The sequence below is a fragment of the Manis javanica genome, chromosome 7 (genome assembly GCF_040802235.1).
Source record: "Manis javanica isolate MJ-LG chromosome 7, MJ_LKY, whole genome shotgun sequence".
Lineage (NCBI taxonomy): Eukaryota > Metazoa > Chordata > Mammalia > Pholidota > Manidae > Manis > Manis javanica.
The window spans coordinates 53,437,501-53,459,607 of record NC_133162.1 but is presented as its reverse complement, the minus strand read 5'-3'; the positions used below and the strand labels follow the sequence as shown (position 1 = coordinate 53,459,607).

The following is a 22,107-nucleotide window of genomic DNA, read 5'->3' as shown; positions in this document are numbered from 1 at the left end:
GAGCAAATGAACAAAAATGAAACAGAGTTTAAAAACATCACAGAGAACATGACAGACACAGAAGACAGGCAAAGAGGATCTAACTTATGCATAACTGGAGTACTTAAATGAGGCAAACAAAGTAATGAGAATTCATTCTTTATTCCGGAGGTTTTTATTTCAACTTTCTGAAAATAAAATAACTGAATCTACATGTTGGAAGGGTTCTTAGTGAGCCAAAATGCTCTACCTTAGGCATATTCCAGTAAAGTCAGATTTTAAGATAAAGAAAACCATTTTCAGCCTCTAGGCAAAAAATACCAAGTCATTCAGAAAGGAAGAAAATCAGTAACCTACAAAGAAGAAAAAAATAGACAAGATTTGTTGATAACAAGGCAACACTGGAACAAAGTTTTCAAGAAACTCAAGGAAAGAAAGTGTTGGCCAATGATTTTTTATACAGCGAAATTGTCCTTTAAGTACCTACACTAAACAAAAGTACTCTGAACATGCAAGAATGTAAAGAAAACTATACTCATGTTGAGAAATCTACTAGCTTGTCTCTTCCTCCAAACAAGAGATGATTTTGGAAAGTAAAACAAAAGGACAGGTAGTGAACATTATACATATTTAATTATAGATCAATGACTAAAACAAAGGTGAAGATACAAGTACAAAATTAGCATGTAAATATTATATATTCTGCAGGAGAAATAATACAATCTGAAAAAAAAGGTAGAAAAGTAGAGAAGCAATGGGAATAAAGAATAAATTTATTGATCTCCACATAGGTAGAAACAAAATGATTATCATTTAAAGCAGAAAAACAAAATAGTAGAAGCCTAATAAGGAACAAAAAGAGCTAAAATCATTATAATGTTATTAATATATAATTTTTTAGTAAAAAGTTCCAGTAACTACTATGACCAATAAAAATCTTGATATTAAAAAAAAAATTAAGAGCAAAGAAAATAGACCACATAGTAAAAGACAAACTTTAATACATGAAAACTAACATAACAGAGGAGAATATGACAAAGCTGGCACCAAATGCATCAGTAATATAAGTGTAAATAGGCTTAACACCCATAGTAAAAGTATTTTCAGATAGGCTCATAATGTAAGCCCAACTTTGGGGTGAATAGAAAAACACACCTTCAACACAATGATTCATAAATGCTAAAATAAAGAGATGGGAGAATATATACCAAACAAATGCAAACAATAAGAGAGCAGGGGATATGATCTTGTTATCACTTAAATGAAGAATTCAGGTCCAAAAGCATTATGAGACAACAAAAGGGCACTTTATAATGCTAAAGTTGCAATTGACAATGAATATATAACAAGTACTAAAGTACCAAATGTTCCATAAAACAGAAAGTACAGGATATGCAAGGATGACACAGCAAAACCTTAATAACAAAAATCCTAACCTTCTCTTTCAGCTCAAATCAGTTCAAGTGCTCAAAAAATAAGCAAGGCTATATAGATCTTAAAAAAATAATAACATAGATCATTTGAACATAGATATCAATCTTTGTACTCCGATAAAATGAAATGCAACTTCAAAAGCCCATGAAACAGTTATATGGCCATGAAACAGAAAATTGGCCATATTAAGTCAGAAAGAAAATTTCAAAATATTCCAAGAAGTAGAAAAAATAAAAATTTACTTGATTAAAATGTAACAAAATGAATTCCTCTTTTGGTAATGTTAGAGTAGCTCATATTAGAGCAACTCTCCCAGAGAAAATATAAAATCTGAAAACTATTTAAAAACAACTACCTAAAGAGACTGGCAAGCAATCAAAAGTGGGAAGAAACTGGAGAAGAGACAATGAGAAGGACGGAATGGTGCCGTGTACATTCCTACAATGGACTTCTGATCAATAAGGAGGAACAAATTGTACTGATACAAGCTAGTTCATGCTGAGTCTCAAAAGTATTATGCTGAAGGAAAAAATAGAGTACATACTGGAATTACATTTATATTAAGTTCAAGAACATAAAACCTATAGTGGAAAAAAATCAGAATAGTGTCTGTCTCTTGGCATAGGGATTAAGGCAGCTACTACTACTTGGGAATAGGAAAAGAAGAAACTCAATATATCCAAAAAGTATAATTTATTCAAGAAGTTGAGGGAAAAAAAGGCAAACCCAATCTGGACCAGCAACAAATGACTTTGTTTGTGAAACTGATAACATAACTATACAGAGAGAAATAGATTATTTCAGGTAACTTTTAAACATAGTTTCCTGACTGTCTAACTACAAGAATTTATGTATATTTGTATGTACATAGGCATACACACCCACATACACTCTCATGCAGAAGAGCTTTTTTTGAATTATATCATAAAAATAAGATAAATTAATGCATGAATAAAAGGATATAGGATAAAGCAAATAAAGTCAAAGTAATAATTATAGAATCTGGGTGGTAGGTATATGGGTCCTCACTGTACAATTTTTCCATTTTTCCATATGTTGGAAATTTTTCATAATCTGTGTATTGAAAAAGAACTGCAAGGAAATCTTGAACTTGCCTCAGTGGGTTTACTGTCAGTGATCTGGGGTACTATAATTATGAAACTATTTTACACAATCATAGTATAAAACAAATAAGGAAATATATTAGTCTTTATAAATTAAGATATTCAGTATAAGAAAAAAGAGATACAAATATAAATAAAATAATTCAAGAAAACAAAAAACCTATAAACATAAATAAACCCATTATTTTTTTAAAAGTCTCCCCCATAGCTATGTCCACTGAAAAGGCCTAAAAGTAGTGATCCCCAGTAACAATGAGCATACCTAGTGGTTTTTAAAACTTGGTTTCAAAACACCATTCACCATTAAAGGGAACTAGAACTCATTAGAGAAATGGCTGACTCTAGGTCTGAGGCACAGAAAATACAAGGTAAAGCCTCTGTCATCTTTTTGTGCCACAAAGTAAGGAAATTCTTAGAGACAAACAGAGACAAAGTTAGAAAGAACAAAAAAGTCAATTTGAAGGAACTTCCATTAAACAAATTTGGGATACTTTATCAAAAAGATTAATGATTATAAATGATAACACAGTAAATAAATAAAAATCCATGAACCTATGGAGATAGAAATGAAAGGAATGCCCTTCCTTACAGATTAACTAAAAAGAGTAGGAAAAAAATTAGTTAATCAGTCTTGCAAACCCAATTATAATAGTTTAGGTAAAGACCATAAATGGATAAAATAATTAAGTGAAAGCTTGTTGGATAACAGAATATATTCTCCCAGTCCCAATATAATGCCCCATAGGTCACTTATGAATCTCAAAGGGAAAACCATTATATCACAAAGGAGAAATCTGGCAGCTGCCATCTAAACACAGGGATCAAACTCAGCATCATTTAGAGTGGCACTACAGATACCACACTGCATGACACTGGTGGCAGACACAGAACCACATACAGTGCATTACCTAGAAAAATTCTTACATGTTTAACCTTGTTTAACTGGAGTCTTTTTAAGCCCTTAGACCCAACTTCCAGTTACAGCAAAAACAGGAAATACGAGAAAAAGACTCAATATATCATAAAGAGACAATTAGATAAATACAATATATGAGATATTTTTAAGGGATATTGTTTAAAGTCTAGACTCTTTAAAGCATTAAAGGCAATGAGTTTTTAGAAAAAGGTAAAATGATTAAAAGAAACTGGAGACATAACCAAATGTGCTGCATTAATCTTGATTGAAGTCTGGTTTCCCAAAAGAAATCTATAAGAATTTTCTTCTGAGAGCTAAGTAAAACTGAATACAGACTGAATGTTAGATGGTTATTATGAAATTATTGTTAATATTTTACATGTGGTAATCATAGTTTGGTTATATAGAATATTGAGCATCTCCAAACATAATGAACTATTGAGATGTATATGTTATGTTGTCTCCAACTTACTTTTAAATGGTTCAACACAAAAAAGAATGTGTGTGTGTGTGTGTGTGTGTGTGTGTGTGTGTGTGTGTGTGTGTATAATTTGCATGTGTCTTTGTGCACAGAGACAGGGAAAGTGGATGAACATATATGGCAAACTGTTAATGGTCCATGTAGCTGGAAAACATATATCATGTTCATCACTTTTTACAATACTTTTATCTATGACATTTAATAATAAAAAGTTGGTTTAAAAAAAGTGAATGAATGAGGGGATTCAAGATGGCAGCATGAGAGGAAAGGCTGAGAACTCCTCCCAAAATGAGTGATAGTGTGAAAACATAGTTAATACAACTAACCCTAAAACAGCAACAGGAAAGAAGGCTGCACCAGACTGCACACAGACCTCACAAACAGAGCAGACCTCATAAAACAGGGTAAAATGTACGAAAGCCTTGACCTGGTGGGACTCAAGCCCTTCCCCCACCCCAGCTCACTGGCAGGAGGAAGAGAAATGGAGCAGGGGAGGGGGTGGAAGGCTGGGACTGCTGAACACCTGGCCCTGGAGATAGGCTCTGCAAACAGAAACCTACCTTGTGTAGTGCTCTGGAAGATGGGGAGCTCAGACAGGCCTAGTGCTTGAGAGACAGATTCCAGCCATTTGTGGAAGACGGGATTCACACCTGGCCACTCTGGGACAAGGGAAAGGCAGGCGGTCTGACAGGCTACCTAGCAGCCGGAGGGCTGTTGAAGGGGTGGTGTTTGCATGGAGCTTGCTGCACGGGACAAGAGTCAGGGGGATGAGGTTGTCTGGGTGCACTCTGCCCAGCAGATTGGGAACTTTGGGTAGCTTCAGGCGCTCTATTCCCCTGGCTGGCTACTCAGTTCTGAGGCCCCCCACTGTGATATGCAGCCTGCTGAGCCTTCCTCCTGGCCTGACAGCACCAACTCGCAAACTGGCAGTCACTGCTCTGGCATCAGGCCAGCCAGAGAGGCTCCACCTACAACAGCTAGAGACGCCAAGTACAGAGTTTTACACTTGTGTACTCAGCCCACTGGCTCTGATACAGAAGACAGGCAGAGCAGAAGGCAATTAGGAAATAGATCTTTCCTCCCCCCAGGCATCAGCTCCGCTCCCCTACAACCCCCAACCTCACTCTAGGGGCTGAGCAGCTCCAGAGATTGGAGCTTCTGGGCAATACAGGGTACCACACAGAAATATGAAACTCAAAAGAACATGGTTCAGACCAAAACTCACAAACCCCAGAAAAAGGACCAAATGAAACGGAACTCACCAATGTTCCTGAAAGAGAGTTCAAAATAAAAATCATACACATGCTTATGAAGGTACAGAAAAATATTCAAGAACTCAGGAACAAATTTAAGATGGAGATTCAATCATTAAGAAATTCCATATCTGAAATGAAACATAAAATGGAGGGATTTAAAAGCAGATTAGATGTAGTAGAAGAGATGGTAAATGGAATAGAAATTAGAGAAGAGGAATACAAAGAAGCTGAGGCACAGAGAGAAAAAAGGATCTCTAAGAATGAAAGAATATTGAGAAAACTGTGTGACCAATACAAACACAACAATATTCACATAATAGGGGTATGAGAAGAAGACGGGAGAAAAAAAGGGATAGAAAGTGTCACTGAGGAGGTAATTGCTGAAAACTTTCCCAATCTGGGGAAGAAGAAGTCTCTCAAGCCATGGAGGTGCACAAATCTTCCAACACAAGGGACCCAAGGAAGACAACATCAAGACATATAATAAGTAAAATGGCAAAGATTAAGGATAAAGACAGACTTTTAAAAGTAGCTAGAGAGAGAAAAAAGATCACATACAAAGGAAAACCCATCAGGCTATCATCAGATTTCTCAACAGAAACCTTACAGGCCAAAAGGGAGTGGCATGATACATTTAATGCAATGAAGCAGAAGGGCCTCAAACCAAGAATACTCTATCTGGCAAGATTATCATTTAAATTTGAAGGAGGTATTAAACAATTTTCAGATAAGCAAAAGCTGAGAGAATTTACCTCCCACAAACCACCTCTACAGTACATTTTGGAGGGACTGCTATAGATGGAAGTAGTCCTAAGACTAAATAAATGTCACCCAAGGGTAGACAAAGAATACAGAATATGATTCATAACATACAAAGAATGGAGGAGGAAGAAAAAGGGGAAAAAAAGAGAATCTTTAGGTTATATTTGTAATAGCATACAAAGTGAGTTAAATTAGATTGTTAGATAGTAAGGCAATTACCCTTGAACTTTTGGTAGCCACAAATCTAAAGCCTGCCATGGCAATAAGTACATACCTATCGATAATCACACTAAATGTAAATGGTCTGAATGCACCAATCAAAAGATGTAGAGTCACTGAATGGATAAAAAAATGAGACCCATCTATATGCTGTCTACAAGAGGCTCACTACAAACACAAAGACATACACAGACTAAAAGTGAAGGTACGGAAAATGATATTTCATGCAACTAATAGGGAGAAAAAAGCAGCAGTTGCCGTACTTGTACCAAACAAAATAGACTTCAAAACAAAGAAAGTAACAAGAGATAAAGAAGGACATTACATAATGACAAAGAGGGTCAATCCAACAAGAGGATATAACTATTATAAACATCTATGCACCCAACACAGGATCACCTACATATATGAAACAAATACTAACAGAATTAAAGGGGGAAATAGAATGCAATGCATTCATTTTGGGAGACTTAAACACACCACTCACTCCAAATGACAGATCAACCAGACAGAAAATAAATAAAGAGACATAGGCACTGAACAACATATTAGAACAGATGAACCTAACGGACATCTACAGAAAACTCCATCCAAAAGCAACAGGATACACATTCTTCTCAAGTGCACATGGAACATTTTCAAGAATAGATCATACACTAGGCTACAAAAAGAGCCTCAGCAAATTAAAAAAGATTGAAATTATACAAACCACCTTCTCAGATCACAAAAGTATGAAACTAGAAATAAATTACTCAAAGAAAATGGAAAAGCCCACAAACACATGTAAGCTTAATAACATGCTCCTAAATAATCAATGGATCAATGACCAAATAAAAATGAGATCAAGCAATATATGGAGGCAAATGGCAATAATTCAACACTGCAAAATCTGTGGGATGCAGCAAAGGCCATGCTAAGAGGGAAATATATTACAATACAGTCCTACTTCAGGAAAGAAGAACAATCACAAATGAACAGTCTAAACTCACAATTAATGAACTTAGAAAAGGAAGAACAAATGAGGCCCAAAGTCATTCGAAGGAGGGACATAATAAAGAATAAAGCAGAAACAAATAAAATTGAGAAGAATAAAACAATAGACAGAATCAATAAAAGCAGGAGCTGGTTCTTCGAGCAAATAAACAAATTAGATAAACCCCTAGCCAGACTTATTAAGAAAAAGAGAGTCTACACACATACACAGAATCAGAAATGAGAAATGAAAATTCACTACGGACACCATAGAAATACAAAGAACTATGAGAGAATACTATGAAAAATTATATGCTAACAAACTGGATAACCTAGAAGAAATGGACAACTTTCTAGAAAAATACAAGCTACCAAGGCTGACCCAGGAAGAAACAGAAAAACCTGAATAGACCAATTACCAGCAAAGAAATTGAATTGGTAATTAAAAAACTACCTAAGAACAAAACTCCTACACCAGAGTTTCACTGCTGAATTTTATCAAACATTTAGTGGAGACCGAATACCCATCCTCCTTAAAGTTTTCCAAAAAGTAGAAGAGGAGGGAATACTCCCAAACTCATTCTACGAGGCCAACATTACTCTAATACCAAAACCAGGCAAAGAAACCACAAAAAAAGAAAACTACAGACCAATATCCCTGATGAATAGATGCAAAATACTAAACAAAATATTAGCAAACTGAATTCAAAAATACATCAAAAAGATCATCCATCATGATCAAGTGGGTTTCATCCCAGGAATGCAAGGATGGTACAAAATTCGAAAATCCATCAACATCATCCACTACATCAACAAAAAGAAGGACAAATACCACATCATCATCTCCATAGATGCTGAAAAAGCATTTGATGAAAGTCAACATCCATTCATGATAAATACTCTCAACAAAATGGGTATAGAGGGCAAGTACCTCAACATAATAAAGGCCATATATGACAAACCCACAGTCAACATTATACTTAAGAGCAAGAAGCTGAAAGCTTTTCCTTTAAGATCAGGAACAAAACAAGGATGCCCACTCTCCCCACTTCCATTCAGCATAGTACTAGAGGTCCTAGCCATGCAATCAGACAACACAAAGAAATAAAAGGCATCCACATTGGTAAGGAAGAAGTTAAACTGTCCCTGTTTGCAGATGACATGATATTGTACATAAAAAACACCTAAAGAATCCACTCAAAAACTGCTAGATCTAATATCTGAATTCAGTAAAGTGGTGAGATACAAAATTAATACACAGAAATCTGTTGCATTCCTATACACTAATGATGAACTAGCAGAAAAAGAAGTCAGGAAAACAATTCCATTCACAATTGCATCAAAAAGAATAAAATACCTAGGAATAAACCTAACCAAGGAAGTGAAAGACTCATACTCTGAAAACTACAAGACACTCATGAGAGAAACTAAAGAAGATACCAATAAATGGAAACACATCCTGTGCTCATGGATAGGAAGAATACTGTCAAAAAGGGCATCCTGCCTAAAGCAATCTACAGATCCAATGCAATCCCTATCAAAATACCAACAGCATTCTTCAATGAACTAGAGCAAATATTTCTAAAATTCATATGGAACCACAGAAGACTACGAATAGCCAAAGCAATCCTGAGAAGGAAGAATAAAGTGAGGGGAATTACACTCCCTGACTTCCAGCTCTAATACAAAGCCACAGTAATCAAGACAGTTTGGTACTGGTACAAAACAGACCCATAGACCAATGGAACAGACTAGAGAGCCCAGATATAAACCCAAGCATATGTGGTCTATTAATATACTGTAAAGGAGCCATAGATATATAATGGGGAAATGACAGCCTCTTCAACAGCTGGTGTTGGCAAAACTGGACAGCTACATGTAAGAGAATGAAACTGGATTATTGTCTAACCACATATACAAAAGTAAACTCAAAATGGATCAAATACCTGAATGTAAGTCATGAAACCATTAAACTCTTAGGAAAAAACATTGGCAAAAAATCTCTTGGACATAAATATGAGCAACTTCTTCCTGAACATATCTTTCTGGGCAAGGGAAACAAAAGCAAAAATGAACAAGTGGGACTATATCAAACTGAAAAGCTATGTACAGCAAAGAACATCAATAGAACAAAAAGACATTCTACAGTATGGGAAAATATATTCATAAATGACATATCTGATAAAGGGTTGACATCCAAATTATATAAAGAGCTCACGCACCTCAACAAACAAAAAGCAAAGAAGCCAATTAAAAAATGGGCAGAGGAGCTGAACAGACACTTCTCCAAAGGAGAAATTCAGATGGCCAACAGGCACATGGAAAGAAGCTCCACATCGCTAATCATCAGAGAGATGCAAATTAAAACCACAAGGAGATATCACCTCACACCAATTAGGATGGCCAACTTCCAAAAGACAAACAACAAAAAACGTTGGCGAGGATGTGGAGAAAGGGGAACCCTCCTATACTGCTGGTGGGAATGTAAATTAGTTCAACCATTGTGGAAACCAGTATGGAGGTTCCTCAAAAGACTAAAAATAGAAACACCATTTGACTCAGGAATTCCACTACTAGGAATATACCCTAAGAATGCAGCAGCCCAGTTTGAAAAAGACAGATGTACCCCTATGTTTATCGCAGCACTATTTACAATAGCCAAGAAATAGAAGCAACCTAAGTGTCCATCAGTAGATGAATGGATAAAGAAGATGTGGTACATATACAGAATGGAGTATTATTCCGCCATAAGAAGAAAACAAATCCTACCATTTGCAACAACATGGATAGAGCTAGAGGGTATTATGCTCAGTGAAATAAGCCAGGTGGAGAAAAACAAGTTCCAAATGATTTCACTCATCTGTGGAGCATAAGAACAAAGCAAAAACTGAAGGAACAAAACAACAGCAAACTCACAGAAACCAAGAATGGACTAACAGTTACCAAAGGGAAAGGGATTCGGGAGGATGGGTGGGAAGGGAGGGACAAGGGGAAAAAGGGGCATTATGATTAGTACACATAATGTAGGGGGACGTGCAGGGGGAAGGCAGTATAGCACAGAGAAGAGAAGCAGTGATTCTACAGCATCTTACTATGCTGATAGACAGTGACTATAATGGGGTATGTGGCTGGGACTTGAAAATAGGGGGAGTCTAGTAACCATAATATTGCTCATGTTATTGTACATTAATAATAGCAAAAAAAAAAAGTGAATTGAGGCCAAAAAAAGACAGTAAGAACCTAAGAACATGGAAGAAAGTGACAAAAAGAAAAATGCGTAACTGGCATAAAATTAACTATCATTAAAGTCCTATTTGCTCATCGTATACGTGGAAGGAAGAATGGGACAAAGCATTATTTATGAAGCATATGCTAAATTGTTCTTAAGTATGTACACAGCACTGTTAGGTGTTCTGGGGGGATACAAAGGAGAAAGAGAAAAGAATCAACACTAATTGTGTTGCCTCCAAGTTCCAAACACTAAATCCTCACAATAACCCTATAAAGTGAGTGGTAACATCATCTCTTATTTCACTGTTTCAAATAGGTCAAGAAGTCATTGTCCCTGCCTCCAAAAGTTCATAATTTAATTGAAAACATATGTTTATAAATAGCTACATTAGAATATACTGTATTACAGTAAGATATTCATGGTTCAGATGCTACTAGAACTAAGAGGGGGAAATAATTTTTTGAGTCCTTACAATGAGCATAAAGGAAGAAATGACCTTTTCTGAACAGACTCACCCAGGAAAGTTTGACGATGCAGGTAGCAGGGTGCAGAACAAAAGAGGTCATGCTTAGTGGACATGGAATATAAGGCACTTCAGTATAAGCAAAGGCACTGGAGATATGAAAATTCAAGAATTATTTTGGGGATACAGATTAACTATTTGAAATAAATTTGTAAAGTAAAAGTTTGAGAAATAAGACTATGAAAGTAGTTTGAGATAAGAGCACAAGGATCCTGGAATGTAATATATATCTAAGGAACTTCAGTAAATGGAAACTCTTAGCTCTTCTTTAAGGAATAGACTCTTTTTAAATAAGTAGTTTATTACATAGATAAAGCTGGTTATAAGATGCAAGAAAAAGATAGGGAGATATTCTTGTTTATCAATCAAAATACTAGCAAACTGACAGACTGCTGTAACCAAGCAATCCTGTCCTCTAAACTGAGGCATGCGTTCCATCCCTTACCCTCTAACCATCTGCTGTCTACTCAACCTAGAAACCTTTCTAGATAACCCTTTTTTGACTCATCCTGACACTATTGTGAATTGTATACAAACCTGGGTATCTTTTGCATATTTAGGCATAAAAAATATGTAGTATACCTGAAGGTGTTTCATAACTACACACAATTTAGGGTAACAAAGCTCTTGTTATATTACTAGAACATTATGGTAATGGAACATTTAACCTGTTACCAATATTCTCAGATATGTGGCTTTAAAAAAAAGAATAAATGATATGACTCTATCATTGATTTCTCAACTGGTGTTCCTAATCTAAACCGCAGAATGACTCCTTTCTCAATTCTCTCAAGAATGGTAAAAACTAGCATTATTGTAGACACACAGAGGTTAAGCCACTGTATACAACACAGGTCTGCAGGTGTTATGGCTTAATTCTTTTTCTAGAACCCCAATTTAAAAAGGTTGTAAAATTAAGTGAAACTATTTACCTACTTAATTAAATTCATAATAAACTGGAAATATTTTCAGAATGATTGTTTCTGTATAAAGAACATTTGAGTGAAGGTCAATCAATCAGAAAAAAACAAAACTCATGCACTAGTTTTGATATCATTTCTCTCACCAAAAGGTATTTACTCAAACACTTCTATGTCCCTTCTTCTTAAATGTTTTCCCTAAAGGTTGGTTATTTCAATTATTTTGTTTAACTCTTCTTTTCAATATTCTACTGCCATATGACCTTCCCAACACCCATTTCATCATGACACTTTCTTGATGAAAATAATGTACTAAAAAATAGACAAACAATGAAATAAATGTAAAGCCCTATAATAACTCACCAGCGCAGCTTGGGGTAGTACAAAATATATGGGTTTTTGAGGGCGGAAGGGGAGGGGTACTCAGACTTTTAAGTCATCAGGGTTTACATCCAAGCTACATAGTCACTGTGTGTAGATAAACAGTTATCTAATATTTCTAAGTCCTAGTTTATAAGTCCTTAGTAGAAGTTTATACCTCTGTGTTTATTTGTGAACACATTAGCACAATATCTAGCACCTAGAAAGGCTGTCAGTTAGTAACAACTAACTTCCTAGCATTCTAAACCTTCTTGAATCTTGCTATTCCCTTCCTTTTCAATTTTGGTTTAATCTTCTGCCTCAAATCTCTTCACTGCTCTGGAATAACTCATGTTCATCTTTCACCCTAAGCTTTTATTTTGCTATTTTCCTTTCTTGGAATGCTGCTTTCTTCCAACTCACCTAACCAAACTCTATCCATCCTTCATGATCTAGAAGATTCAGACCCAATTCTTCCATTACATTTTCAATTCTACCATTTCATACTGATTTGATTAGAATCAAATTTTTTGATATTGTTAATTTTATTGATATTTTATCATAAAATTTTGTAGAAGGTGGACTAGTGATAGGCAGTAGACTCATTAAAAAGCTACTTTAACTCTGGTAGCAATGTAAAAACAGAACATTTTTCTACCTTTAAGACTATCAAAACCAAATTAAGGGACAGACTCCTGAGTCTAAAGGTAAAATATTTGACTGCTGATATTCATACTTATCATATTTTGACAAATTCTGCTCTTTGAATTTGGATATACTACCACAGCACTTAATAAATGTCCTACAAGTAGTAGATATTTGGTAAATATTTGATTGACTAAATGACATAATTTATATTACTTTCTTCAAAGAACTAAAAATACTATCCTAAGACTATCATTAATCTTTAGATCATTTTTATGTAATAAGAAGGCAAGAACTATAATTTCCAGTTTTATCTGACAATTGACCTCAGATTATATCTGCACATAAAATGAAGTTTAAACCAAAGAATTAATACAGAATAGTCAGATTTTTTAAAAGAAATACTTCAATAGTTAAGGGAGATAATGGTTTTACATGAAGGATGAACAAACCATGATGTATATAGCATCAAAGCCATTTTCATCTATCAAAGATAATTCACTAAAGAAACTGAAAATCATATACATTTTCAGTTGAGAGTCCCAATATTTTTTCCTATCTTTGTTATATCAATCCAACACAGATTAAGTTTATTTAACATTTTTATAAATCAGCAACTTCAGAAAAGTCATACTGTCAAATTAAGAAAATGGCCAATTCCCAATTCATTATAAATATTTAAAGAATGACAATATGGAGGGCAGATATGATTCCCAAAGGAATATTCCATATAACTGTGAGAGATATGAATTTATTTAGCCTGACACTTTACATACACCTGTTTCTCAGACTGCTTCACTGAAACAGCCCCCCTTGACAAAATATCCTTACAAGGGCTGGGGAGAAGGAACATATATCCCCATGAATAGCATAACCCCAAATTATGACACAATTTTAAATTTCCCATGCTTTATCTTAAAAACTCATGCTACAAGATGCATCATGTTTACTCTATGGCTTTACATATTTTCTGACACATAATCATATACTCTCAGTGACACATGTGACCTAGTTTGAGAAGCACTGACTTAAACCAATACCAATATATGTCTATCTGAAAAATATTTTCTTGGATTATGATACCAGAATATTTCATTTTATAACATGAGGAATAAATAATAATGAAAATTAGTTGACATTTGTTAAGTACTTATTTTGTGCAAGGTATTACATTAGGTTTTTAATATAAAAATTCTTAATAAAATTGTATATAATCTTAATTTTCAAAATGTAAATATTATCATGCTAACTATAAAGAAGGAAATGAGGCACAGGGGATTAAACAGTTCTCCCTAGGCAATATAGCTAATAAATATTAGCCACTTATACACAAGTCTTTATTATATCACAATCTTATCAATATTTTATTTTTACAGAAATCTCTTTTTTGACCTGTTTTTTACCTTATTTTCAAGAGTTTAATGAAGGTGCAATGTGAACAGTCCAATGGGCAATAATGTCTATAAAGAAACTTCACTAGCACTAGAGCTTTAAAAGTGATCAGCAGTGGGATATGTAAGATCATTTATATTAAAAAAGAAACCAACATCTAGCCACCAAATTTAGTCAATTCTTAGGTCCAAATAAGACTTGGCATTGTAAACGGGATAGGATGAAAATTTCATACACAAATCCTATACCTAATCCAAAAGGGCAGCATGAGTGACACAGAGAACAAGGACTAGAAGCTACTTACAAATCCTAAGTAACCTCTCATTAGCTTCTGTCACTAGCTAGTTACATGTCTGAGCAAGTCACTTCCTGTCTTATACTTATTCACTATATGAAGGGTATAAGGTTTTAACACCTTTTTAATTTTGCCGCCCACTCATTTCAATTTCTGTACCTAAGTTTCCATTACTTTCAGCTAGTAACCTCATTATTAGAATATTTTCAAGCAATTTAAAAATTTACATTTCTATATACTCATCTATCAGTCTTGCCCTGAATACATTCCCTCAGTTCTTCCTTCTTAACCATTTCATTTTATAAATCTGTAAGTATGAAACACAATACAACTGCTCAGTGAAAATTGCCACCTTAATAGTTCGTTTACCCTGAGCTCTACTGTCAAAATGTTTATATCAGAGGCTACTTCAAGGTATTTATTTTTTAAAAGCTTTGATGATTTGATATTTGACCATATGATTTAATTATATCATGTTTTTAATCCAAACATTTTAATTCAAATATTGAATTACATTAAAAGTTATAGAGAAAACATGCTACTAACCATCTTCCAGTCTGATTTGCAACCTGCTCTTTCAATTTCTGTAGCTCCAATGTATAAGCCACTATTCGAGCATTGCATACCATGAGATTCTTTACTGCATGCAAAATCTGATCTTTCTGAGTGCTCAGGGAAAGGAGTTTCCATATTCCTTCTCGCATCCGAATTTCTAGATCTATTTTTTCTTGAATGCTGCAGTCCTTAAAAAAAAAGAGAAAAGTATTTTTAGAAGATTGAATATGCAAAATTATAACATTTCTTTTTACTCCTAAAGATGTAAAATGTTCTAGATATCATTATAATTTCATAACATATTGGGAAAGTAACAGTTCTGATGTATGACAATATAAAAAATATAGCTATTTTTAAATGTTCTTTTCAAAACCTTAATTTCTTGCCCTTTTAGGAAGTCTTTATAACCTACCAGATAAACAGAACATAAACAAAGGTGAGACACATTCATATTCTTACCTTAATGGTACAAGGTTGAACAGCATCTCTCAAATATTCCTGTCCTCTGAGAACCTGAGAATTGTGACGTTATTTGGATATAGAGTTTTGCAGGTGTAATCAGCTAGGATAAGGTCATACTGCATTTGTGTGGGCCCTACATCCAATAACTGGTACCCTTATAAGAAAGCCATGTTAAGACATGCAGACACACACAGAGAGAACTCCACATGAAGACAGAAGCAAGGATCAGAGCAATGGTCTACAAGGCCAGCAAACACCAAGGATCATCACCACCAGAAACAGGAAAGGCAAGGAAAGATTCTTCTTTAGAGCCTTCAAGAGGAGCCTGGTCCTACAGACACTTTGATTTCAGACTTCTGGATTCCAGAACTCAGAGAATAGAGGCCTGTTGTTTTAAACCATTCAGTTTTGGTATTTGTCACAGCAGCCTCAGTTAACAAACCCAGTAATACAATAACTAATGTGACAAATATTACATATTATCAGCTGTATTGTGGGGTGACAAGATGTGGTTCGTGACACTAATTTCACCAAGGAAAAAGTTTCTAAAAAAGCAAAAGCTGAATAAAGGATTTAAGGTTTAGCAGCAGGTAGGTAACAGGCTATTGTCATGGTAAGCACAGTAAATAAACCTCAGAAACACACTAAGCACTGTGGTCAAAATATGTCAGAAGCTTTAGCTACTGGAACAGAGATTTAGAATATATTTTTGGGTTATGTTTATTTTAGTTTTAAGAGTCACCATAAAACTACTAAGTTATTTTAGTTCTGAAAGTCTTTTATTCCATATTACAGTCTTGTAATGGCCTGGATCTATATACAAGTTTCATATGTAACATTAAAATTCTATTAACTGAAACACTGTTCTCATTTGATTCACAGTGGTATTTTAAAAATTATAAATCATCAGATGCTCTTTACTATATTACAAAACATATAGTAATGCTCCAGTATGTTTATTTCTAAAAGTAAAGTGACCATCCTGGCATCTGTGGCAAAAATAAAAAATAAAAAAGAACACTAAAATTCACGTTTTCATTGAGTCAAAATCTATATCAAAAAACGTGAATCAGACTCTAAATACAAAGTTCCAGATACTATAAAGACAATCTTTTCAAAAACAAACTCTGAAAGTTAGGACAGCAATAGCCTATGAAGATTACCTAAAAAGAGAAACTTCAAATGATTTAACTTAACTGTTCAGATCAATCAAATGTACTATTCACATGCAGAAAAACAGATCTGTTTAATTACTTTCTGTAATTACACCATGTAATCACCCATAACAACCTTTAGTAGTATAACTCAAAACTGGTATACTATATAAATGTAGTCATTTGCTGGTTTTCCTTCTTTACACATGACTGAATTTCACAACTCCATATCATCATTTTATGACTTGTCAGCCCCAAAGAAGTCTTCTTTAATGTGATTAATAATTAATTGTAAAAATTATCTCTGTAACCCATTATGTCTATAGACTTACTCTGGCAGGCTGGTTAGTACTGGGGATGCACATAGGGTGCAACTCGAAGCTGGGCTGAATAGATTTATCCCACAACTCAAATATAAACAAATACCATCTGGTGCCATTAAATTCAATTTTGTTTTCTAAATGCTACAGTGAGGCAGCCAGTGAAAACAGTACAGCGGGTCTTAAAGCCGGCTGCACACTAGAATCACCTTGAGCGGACTTATAATGTACCACCCCCAAAACAATTAGGACCTCTGGAGATGGAGCCTGAGCATGTTATTTTAAGTTCTTCTGATGACTGAAGGCACAGACTGGGTAGAGGACTACTACTGCAGGGCTACTTGAAATTCACAGCAATCTGGAAAGTTGCAACAACCTTCAGGAACCAGCAGATGGCCACAGCCACATTAAGGTATAATAAATTTGGACTAAAGAGTTTTCATTTTGAAAATAAAGATTGCATTCTCTTCATCACTAACTGATAAAGACTTATAAAATTATAGAGGCTTGGGAAATAGTGGGAAAAGGAAATGTAAAGTCAGGATTTTTAAAAAACCTTATTTGTAATAGTAAATATTCATTAAGGAAATGGGATATTTAGCAGATATTAACATTAGAATTCTATTCTTTAGAGCAGGAATCAGCAAACTATATAGCCTGGCTTATCCCTGTTTTCGTTGTACTGAAGCATAGTCATGCCCATTTGTATTATCTATGGCTACTTCCAAGCTACAATAGCTGAGTTCAGTAGGAATAATGTGGCTTAGAAAGCTTAAAATATTTACTCTCTATCCTTTTACAGAAATAGTTTGCTGACCCTTAAACCAGCCAAATTAACATTCCCAGTAAACTACGACCTTAATTCCTCTGCTCTACAATGAGTAGATGCGGATCTGGGAGGGCTGACATAAGAGGGATAAATTTGTAAGTGAATGTATGCTTTTGAATGTAGTCAGAGTAAAAAGAGCTCTTGTGTTAGCCAGTTTTGTGTTCTTCATGCAACTTCTCTCAGGACACATCTCTACTTTACACACAGAGAAAACTGCTTCGGTCAAGATAAGCCACTCTCGGCAAGAAAGGCTTTATGGAGTCACAGGACGTATCTTTAGTTAGTAAGGGGTCCAGAACACTCCTGGACTAGGTGTTGACATCTAGTGCTCTCCAGGGAGAACAATGCTCATGTGATGAGGGCACCCAGTGAGCATTCAAAGGTGATGTTTACTGACCTCAGAGAGGACGAGAGCTCGGGAGCTCAACATCATCACGGCTGCTGCCTCAGCCACACTGGCAGAGTCAAGACTGATTAGGGCCTATGACAAAAAAGCTTCTTTCCATGGACTCATCCCTCTAGACGTGTTTGAATCCAAGTCTTCAGGAAGAGTGGAGAATGCAGAGAAAACCATCGTCTTGCTATTCCTTCTGAGTAAGGGCTTGCTTGTAATGAAGTCAAACAGAAGGCTATGACACTATTTTGATCTTGCAGACCAAGTTAGACTGATAAAAATACAAAGGGGAAAGCGAAAAGTGAAATTGAGAGATGCCTTAAAAGTGAAAATCTAGAGCCTCTGGGCCTGAAAACTAGACAGTGATCATTAAACCTGGCTTGAGTCTCTGTTAAAAAAAAAGTGAAAATCTAAATTATGCAGAAAACAAAACATACTAGCTTTTAAGAGTCAGAATGGCAGAAAGGAAGTGCAAAGAAAATGGCCTTAGTGTTGGAATTAAGCAGTGACTTAAAACAAAATAAAGTTGGGCTGCTGGTAGGACATCTGTAGTAATCCTAATATAAACTATCACCCACTTAATGCACACAGTTATACCATGTTAGCTAGGAAACAAAGATGAAAAAGAAGACTGCAATAGAATATACAGTAAACATTCTTCTAAGTTAAATTATACATATTTTAAATACTATTCACATACAGAAAAAGTCTGGAAATTGTTAACAATGGTCATTCTGAGGAATGGAATTAAAGAATTCTTAAGTTCATGTTTCTGCATATGTTTACTTTTCTGCAATGCTATAGTACCACTTCTTAAATTTTACTTTTTTAAGATTTCAAAAGCTTAAACATTTATAAGAAAAGGTAAGAGGCTGCTCCAACTGCTCAGATATATAGGACAAAAGACAGTAAAAAAAAAGTCATCTCTCAAGCACGTTCTGAGTGTTAGGTGCTGTGCTAAGTACTTTAAGGAAATTCTCTAAGTCCAACAACTGGGATAGACATTTTACCCATTCTACAACTGTGGAAATGACTTAGAAAAGACAGTTAACTTATTTAAGGTTGTATAACAAGAAGAGGTGGATTTGACCTTAATCTGACTCCAAAGCCAACATTCTATACTGTGAGTAGTCACAAATGACTCTAAAATTTGAGTAGAGGTGTTTCACTAGTGTATGACCACCTAGAAATCTTTGATCCTATCCCGATTAGATGGTAGATTCATTAATGTCAAAGAAAATACACCAAATAAAAATTCAGAATTAGTTCATCACTGACCTGTAATATTTCTGTTAGGTTGTAATCTATTACTATTTTGCCATTTTTCTCCAAGTTCCAAACACAAACTATTCCACAAATCAATCATTTGAGTTTCTTGCTGCCTAAGAAATCATTAAGTATTGTACCTTCCCATATGTAAATAATCCAGCCCTTCTGTATATGTAAATAGCTAAACTTCTTTTATGACCTTATACTCTTGTCCCTTTTGTCGCCATTCCTAATTACTGCTGCACACAGCTCAATAAACATATCTGAACAGCTACACTGACACCTAGATGATGAGTGCAAGAGCATCAACAGATCAAGTCACCAGAAATCAAGACTTTGTTAACAATCAGGACAGCCGAAGTACATGAGAGCATAGTACAGAAAAGAAGTACTTTACATCAAAATGTTTGAAATTTTTGTAAATGCTGGCATAAAACAGCATAAATTACTGATAAAGAGTTACTGGATTTTTTTGCATAATGACTCCTAATGTCTTGCTTTATTTTTCACAGTATTACTTAAGACTTCCTAACAGATCTGTGTCTGCTGAGGTTTCTAAAAAAGGTAAGTTTTCTAAGCAAAGATAACAGGTTGGAAATTGCTAATATTCCACCAATTTTGACCTACAAAACTGGTAATTTCATATGGCTTTGCCTACTTTAAAAGTAGGAAAAAAGAAGGTGGAGATTAAAATGGAAGATCCAGTTTAAAGACATCAGAGTTTTCCTTTAAGTCCTTCAAGTTATAGTTAAGCGTGGAAAGTACATTTTAATAACCGATTTTGCCAAGAAATAACAGCGATCTATATTAAGTAAAAAAGGTTCCTAACACATTTTACATGGCTAAATTGCAAACTTCAAACTTCTCTCCTATTCAATTCAAAAAGAATACAAGACAACTTTTTGTGAAGTTGAGATAGCAGTTTGCTTCTCCGCCCCGCCCCCTCAAGTTTGTGTTGTGTGTAGACTCCAGTAATTGCACTTTCCACCAAATCTAGTAATAATCGGACTTTCCTCAATCGGCCTCGGTAGGCTTCTAGAAAATCCCCAGTGTCCCATTTCCCCGGGGTCACCTACGCTTGCAAAAACACCGACTATGCAAGCGGCGGTGGACAGGTGCGCCCGGAAACGCACGGCGGTACTCGGCATCGCTTCCCACTCCCGCCGGTTTCCTCCCTGAGAGATCCAGGAGAGGCCAGGACACGGGGGATTTCCGAGCTCCATTAGGTCACAGAGCAGTCTCCTAGTCCCTCCCTCTGTTTCTGGCCACGGCTGAATACGGACGCGGAGTGGGGCTTTCCCGACGACGAGACCAAACGGCGGCGGAGGACCTGACGCCTGGCCCCGTCCTCACCCACCTGTTGGGCGGGAAGCCCCGCCGGGGCTAGCTCCGCACTGCCCGAGGCCGGCCGCTCCATCTCCAGCGCCAGCACCAGCGCCAGGGCCGCCGCCACGCCCCCAGAGGTAAGATTTGAAAAGTCCGCCCCAAGCTGGGCCGCGGAGGACGCCAACCGTCGTCCCGGCCGTACCAAGTCCGGGCGCAGGAGAGGGGTCGCAAGGGACGGGCGCCGCGCGCGCACGCGCAGTGGCCGAGCCCCGCGCCTCTGGACCCCTTCGCAGGAGGCACCAGGGTTTTCAGCGCGACCGCGGAGAGGGGAGCGGCGTGCACTTTTAAGGCACTGCTGGGGCCGTGGGCGGGGCCATGGGAAAGCGTTGGCCACTGAACGCACCCTACCGGGCGTAGGTTTTAAGCAAGTGGTTTTCGAGACACGCCCGTTGCTCGGGGTGCTCTCTGTCTGCATCCCAGCGTAGGCCCTCCAGGGTCCGAGTGCCGCTAACTCGGGGCTGCAGTCCCTGGGCTCCCACAGACAGGTCAGAGACACTTGGTGTCACTCCCAGAGAACCAAATGGCACTGCTGTCTGCGCTCACTTTCACACCGTGGAGTGTTGTCACCCAGGGTCGCTCAGAGATCATGGCCCTATTAATCAGACTGGTGAGACACCATCTCAGACATTTCACAAGGTCTTTTCTTTGTCCCCAGTATTTCTTTATAATTCTAGATGTCCTCCACCGCCACCCAAGTAGTCTGTTCTTTCTGTCGAAAGACCTCTCATTAATCCTTCCCCACCAACATCCAACGTGACAACAGAATGAGGTATTATTTCCCCAGAGCCCCACTTCTGGCTGGCTGTCCCTACAGACCAATACCAGCCCTTTTTAATTAAAGAGCTTTGCTGTTGATCATAATGGGAAAGTATAGAATCTTTAAAAACAAAAATTGAAGTGCCAACAATTTCATGCCCTTGTAATGTCCTTAAAATCCATTTCCCTGGACTATTCTGGACTCTCCTGACTTCCCCGTGAAAAGATAACTGGATGCCTCTTTGGCTTCTGACATTTTTTCTCTTGGAAGTTCTATCATATCAACCCTCCCACCCTCACCTCGTAGAAGGCTTTGAGCACTTTTCTTTCCATAAATAGGGTGCTTACATTTTTTATTTGCCTGAGAAGGTACCTACTTGGGTCTTTTGTCCCCTTGATCTTGCACTTTCTCCCACACAAAGTGGATATTAAATTATATGGTCATATTATCCACAAAGCCCTTTTTAAAGCA

At 36.4% G+C, this 22,107-nt stretch overlaps 1 protein-coding gene across 5 annotated transcripts in view; it reads right to left on the bottom strand.

Annotated features, from left to right (window-relative positions):
• RTKN2 (rhotekin 2) overlaps positions 1 to 21,309 on the bottom strand; it is a 115,515-nt gene extending 94,206 nt beyond the window's left edge. For all 5 annotated transcript variants that reach the window (XM_073240994.1, XM_073240993.1, XM_037003026.2 and 2 more), the window contains exons 1-2: positions 20,851 to 21,309; positions 15,057 to 15,253 (exon numbers count right to left, since the gene is read on the bottom strand). In XM_073240994.1, coding sequence (XP_073097095.1) covers positions 15,057 to 15,253; positions 20,851 to 21,294 — 641 coding nt within the window. In that variant the 5' untranslated portion in view covers positions 21,295 to 21,309. The remainder of the gene's footprint in view (positions 1 to 15,056; positions 15,254 to 20,850) is intronic.
• Between the last annotated feature and the right edge of the window lie 798 nt (positions 21,310 to 22,107).